Source organism: Mesitornis unicolor, unplaced genomic scaffold (genome assembly GCF_000695765.1).
Source record: "Mesitornis unicolor isolate BGI_N332 unplaced genomic scaffold, ASM69576v1 scaffold37143, whole genome shotgun sequence".
Taxonomy (NCBI): domain Eukaryota; kingdom Metazoa; phylum Chordata; class Aves; order Mesitornithiformes; family Mesitornithidae; genus Mesitornis; species Mesitornis unicolor.
In genome coordinates this window covers 13,088-18,826 of record NW_010174617.1, presented here as the reverse complement: position 1 = coordinate 18,826, position 5,739 = coordinate 13,088, and the positions used below count along the sequence as shown (strand labels likewise).

The following is a 5,739-nucleotide window of genomic DNA, read 5'->3' as shown; positions in this document are numbered from 1 at the left end:
TCCCATCCCACCCCCTGCACACCATAACCCCACTACACTCGTCCCATACCCTGCACACCATAACCCCCTTGTACTCATTCCACACCCCTGCACCCATCCCATACCCTGCACCCATCCCATACCCTGCACCCCACACTTCTCTGCACCCCCCTTGCACCCTATCCCACACCTTGCACCCCACACCCCCATCCCTGCACCCACAGCTCCCCAGCACCCAGCCCCTCCACGTCACAGCTCGGAACACCCCATGTCTGACCCCCTCTTCTGCCCCCCCAGCTCTCACATCTGCCCTGATGTGGGATACCCTGACCAACACAGCCCGCTCCTCACCCCTCTTAAGCTGCCCCAGGGCACAGCTGGGGGGAGCACCCAGCACTAAAATATTTTATATTTCATTTTAGACCACTTGAAGCCCACATGTCTGGTTTTTGAGCTTTCAGGTGGCAGATTTGGGAGTCACAAGAGCTGGCTGGATTTGTAATTATCACTAATTAATTATTGGTGCTTGACTGAGGGGTAACAGAGCGATGCTTTTTTGGGAAAGGCTGATGAGAGGATGCTCTGGGAGGCACATCTGGGGACAGCCATCACTGTAGGAGCTGAAAGCACCGCCCATTTCCATCTGGTGGCAAAATTTAAACCAAAAAATGAGGCTATTACTGCAACATTCCCCTTTTTAGGTTTGTTTTTTAAAGTGCATTTTGCAGTTTGCTTCATAAAAGTGGCATTTTCATGTTGTCACCCCACAAATCCCAACACCTCGACCTCTCCGGCTGCTGCGAAATGATGGCGGAAGACGTGAAATCCTCTGAACTTGGGGTGAAATGACCCAAATGCAGCTTTTTTACCCAAAACAATGTGATTTTTATTCCTTGCATTTGTGAAATGGCAGCACAGAGCTGCAGAAGGGCTGCTGGCTCCAGGGGGGGCATCCCAGGAAAAGGCCAGCACAGGGGCAAGGCGGTCTGGGGACACATTGGGATGGGAACTGCGGGACCTTTCCCACCCCAGAGACCTCTCCCGTGGTGAGATGAGGAGATTCAACATCTGGTTTTGGGAATGTTTCCCTTTTCATAGGTTTAGGATGAAATCTGGAGGCTGTACTTAGTAGCAGAAGATGCAGCCCTCCCCCCCAAAGTCACCCATGCCAGGGGGGGCAGCAGGGGTACCCACACCAGAAGGGCACAGCCGCACATCCATATCCCTCTCTCGGGGCATTTGGAGGGGGAGGGATGGCAAAAGGGGCTCCAGGGCGGGTCCCAGGGGTGCCCCAAGCTCATGGAGGGTGGCAGTACCCCAGTGGGCCCAGCGTTGGTGTGGGACGAGGTCGTATCCAGGCCTTCAGGATGGTGGCACATGAGAAACCACTCGGGAAGCTTTACTGATGCTGCTTCCCCATGGGAGGACAGGCTCTCCATCTCCATCTATCTACAGCTCCACCTTCATCTCCATCTGTATCTCTCATTTCCATCATTCTCCATTCATCTCCACCTCCATCTCTCTCCATCTCCATCATCTCCACCTCTCTCCATCTCCATCTTCATGTCCACCTCCATCATCTTAATCTATACTCACCTCCACTTCCACCTCCAGCTCCATCTCCACCCTCATCTTCTGCAGGAAATCAGGATTTTGCTGCTAATACCAGTGAGCTCATCCCATCAGACCCAGCAGACAGCCCTTACCTTCCTTCTCTCCTCGTGTCCAGCAGTTTGGGTACAAGGGATAGACACATGGATGGAGACATCAGAGCAAGGAGACCAAGTACCCCCACATGCAACCCTCCCCATGTCCCAAATTTTTCTTCAGAAGCTTAACCCCGTCGAGGGCTCCTGCAGGACCCCCCAACATGGGAGCGCTGGAACTGGGCATCGCTTTCATAGAAATCACCAAAAATTAGGATTAAAAGGATGAGTCCATCCATTCCCTCCTCCTTCACCTGTTCTGCAGAGCCGGGCGATGCTGGAGCAGAGATATAATAAATACAGAATAAATACATAATAAATATAGAATAAACATCACGCATTCGTTAAATCCCTACACATTTCATCACTGATTTAAATCGCCAAGAGCCAGGGATGCAAACAACTGTCACTTTATTGTCATTTCCAGCCGTATCGCAAAAGGCACACACCAAAACGTCATCGGTACAAAACCATTTTTGCGGCGGGGTCTTTTTTGGGGGGGTCATTTTCCTGCTTTCTGGACCTTTTCTTTTTTTTTTATTGGGTCTATTTCTTGTCTTTTGCAATGCAGTCACTGGCTCCCCCATCGCCGCGACGGGAGGATCCTTTCACAGAAAGGACGATTCGCACACAGACGACTCCTTAGCGCAGCCCACGGCCACCCCCCGATGTCCCCCCGTGTGTCCCCCCCGGCGACCTGCGGCACAGATGGCACCGCTGTGTCCCTGCACCCCGCAGGCACCCATGGCTTCGCTCCCTCCTGGTTTGGGTTTGTCTGTGGGATAACAGGATGGAGGGGGGAATGGAGAAACTCTGGTCCAGCTGCCCCCCCCTTCCCAAAAAAACAGCTTTCTGAGCAGCGTCAAGCATTTCTTGACCCAATTTCCTGACAAAAATAGGAGCTGGGGGTGAATTTTGGGGATTTTCCTGCCCGCAGTGGTTTGAGTACACAGACCCACAAGTGCCCCCCACACCACAAACCCATGGATGGGGGCTGGAGTGGGGCAAACCACCACACCCCAGCCCATGGAGAGGTTTTTGGAGTGCTGGCTGCACCCTCCAAAACCAAAGTGGGGTGTATAGCCCTGAGACCCCACCTCCAGCATCCTTCTGGCTGCTTTTGGGGACACAAAGAGAGGCTTTAGGGGCCTCCTGCTCTGCCACATTTGGCTCTCTACATTAATTTTCCCAAAATTATCCCTCGTAGCGGGCACACGCCATGACAGTGCCCCCCCAAAAGCTCCCTTATGGCAATAACACCCCTTTTTTTGCACTGTGCCGATAGCCACGCTCCTTTTCTTCGGGTACCAATTCTCCTTTCTCAGCTCCCTCCCCCGACATTTCTTATAAAAATATTTATGTGCTTATTTATAAAATAATTACTTTTTTTTTTTTTAAGAAAAGTTTCCAGTTAAAAAATAGGCGGTGTATCAAAATATGGCAAAACTTTGGCTGTCGATCGCTAACCTCTAATTAAAAATATCGACTACAAAGGCATTGTGCTGTGAATTATTTGCTGCTGTAACGCTGTACCCCCCTGGTGCCGACGGTAAATGTTACACCTGGGCAGGGCTGGCTTCCCTGGGACACCCGCAGGGTTTTTCTAGGACATCACCATCATCCTGAAGCAGAAATATTCAAAGATGCATGGAAAAACCTTGGGAAAATACACGGAGGCTGCACCGGGAAGAGCCACGCTCACAACGCGGATGCTTACTCGAGAGGAAATCCTGTTTTCTCACCTCAGTGCTTAGAAAAAAATAGGGTTTTTTATACAGCTCGTTAAAGATGAGTCAGATCCTTTCTATAAAAGGTATTTTAGAGCAGAAGTAAAATGTGAATGGGTCTGTAAGATCCAAACATATATAAACATACGTACCTTGCTGTATTTATATATGGAACCTCTAGATATTCAAAGTTTGGGCTGCGTTATGGCAATATCCTTACAGGTGACCTATTCTTTTCCATTCTCCTCTGCTTTTGTGGTTTGGTTTTTTTTTTGGTTTGAGGTCTTTTTTCTCTAAAAAAAAGGAAAAAATAAAGGAAAAAACCAAGCTGCAAACAGCTCTGAGAGCTCCCAGCCGCCATCCACGTTGCTGGGACCGCTCCGGCCTGACCTCCAGCACGTGTTTTTTTGGAAGAACCGGGTTGATGCTGTGCCCCAGCAGATCTCCACGGTACCTGGAGACCTCCAGCTGGTTATTGCTTAATTCTCCCTCCCTATACTGGCCTTTAGGGTATTTACATTTCTTTGGCTTAACTTGAACGCCACAGTCTGGCACTTTCCCTCCGGCGCTGGTTGTCGATGGGGGCGAGGAGGAGAAGAGGCCACCTCGCCCATGGGCCAATGAGAAAACACGGCTTGGCTCCTGCTAGCCCTGAGCTGTGCCTCTCCCGGTCCAAATAAGACAACATGTGGTTTGTACAAACTCATCCGGAGGAGGAAGGATGGGCCTTGGCCATGCCCGGGGGGTCTCCATCCCACCCATCGTCAGGGCGATCCTCCAATGGTTTCCACAGCCTCAATTTGCAGGGAAAGGCGGCGCTGACGGCCCCCGCTGGAGGGGCGCAGTCGGTCCTGCCCCCCGTGGCGCTCACACCACGAATTCGGGGACGTCGTCATGGGTGAGATCCAAGGAGAAGTACTTGCTGGTCCTCTTGGCGGGGAAGGCGTCCTGGATGTTGATGCACTGCTGGGCCAGGCAGCCGTTGCAGTAGAGGCCGTCCTCCTCCAGCCCGTGGGCGCAGCCGAAGGTGTAGCTCTGCGCCGTGTCCTGGCAGAGGTTGGCCAACTGCAAGAAGTCCTTCTGGTAGAGCCGGATGTCATCCAGGCTCAGGCTGTGCCGGTCCGTCGACGTCTTCGGTTTCCTGCACATCGTCTGGGCAAAGCAGAGAGGGGGCTCAGGACCCGCCGGGGTCTGGGGAACCCAAAACCCCGCTGTCAGGAATTTTGGGGCTCTCCAAAGCACTGCCAGTGTCATGTACCTGGGGTAAGGAGTCGGTGCTCTGCCCACGCAACTTCACCACCGTCTCTGAGGAGCTGGAGGTGGAGGAGCTGATCTCTTTGACGATAAGCCCTGCATGACAGAGAGAGGAAGAGGAGGGTGCAAAGGTTATTTTGCAAACAGTATTGCCTACAAAACACCCCAAATTTGCACCAAAACGCCATCCAAAGCCACCCCCAGGGAGCCTGGAAACCCTGAGACCTCCCAGTAACACCCAGTGTGGAGCTGGAAGTGCGGGTGACTCTCTGGGTGCTGGCACAGCTCCGGAGAAGTCAGGCTCACCCGTGTGATAACAGCACTGTGCTCGTGGGAATGAGCAAGGGGTTGTCATGAAAATGAGAGCCCAGCAACTGAGAAGATGGTAACTCCAAATAACCCACCGTGCCTCAGCACACATCCCCATGCCATGCGGTGGCTGCATGGAGCATCTGCCCTGCTCCGAGTAAGACCTGCACCCTTCTTTTTATATTTTCACCAAATTTATGCCATTTCTTCGACCCACCGGGCTAACAGCTTTTCCCAGAGCCCCAGATGGGCACCTCGGGCTACTTTTGCTCTGCCAAACACCAAAGGTCTGATTTGGACTGGGGAAACACAACCAAAAGCATCCACCGCCTTACCCGAGTGCCCGTTGAACTTGTGGGACAGCAGCATGTCCTCCGTGATGTAGACGCACATGTCAGGGCTCACCTCCATCTCGCCAGCCTGCTCCAGCTCCCGCGGGTCATCCACCAGCATCTCGATTTCTGCAGGAGGTGGGACGAGTCATTGACCCTCCCACCCAAATTATCTGGTGAGACCCAAGCCCAGGATCCCGTGGTGCCTCACCATCGTCCTGCGAGTCCTCCTCCAGCCGGTCCTTCCCACCGCTTTCCACACCGGAGGTGTGGGAGCTGCCGTGGCTGGGCATGGAGCTGCAGGGCTTCAGCTTGCGGTGGGCGCCAGCGCCAGAGAAGCCATCCTCGGGTCCCATCTCCCTGGGTTTGGGGTCGGTCTCGATGCCCGAGGTGTGGGAGCTGCTGTGGCTGGCGGTGGAGTGCCGGGAGAGC

General features: G+C 53.1%; 1 protein-coding gene across 2 annotated transcripts in view; it reads right to left on the bottom strand.

Annotated features, from left to right (window-relative positions):
- Nucleotides 1-4,279: 4,279 nt before the first annotated feature.
- The window catches only part of FRMD6 (FERM domain containing 6), an 8,392-nt gene continuing 6,932 nt past the window's right edge, over nucleotides 4,280-5,739 (bottom strand). For both annotated transcript variants that reach the window (XM_010181112.1, XM_010181113.1), the window contains exons 10-13: nucleotides 5,519-5,739; nucleotides 5,311-5,436; nucleotides 4,671-4,762; nucleotides 4,280-4,564 (exon numbers count right to left, since the gene is read on the bottom strand). The exon at nucleotides 5,519-5,739 is cut by the window's right edge and continues 136 nt beyond it. In XM_010181112.1, coding sequence (XP_010179414.1) covers nucleotides 4,280-4,564; nucleotides 4,671-4,762; nucleotides 5,311-5,436; nucleotides 5,519-5,739 — 724 coding nt within the window. The remainder of the gene's footprint in view (nucleotides 4,565-4,670; nucleotides 4,763-5,310; nucleotides 5,437-5,518) is intronic.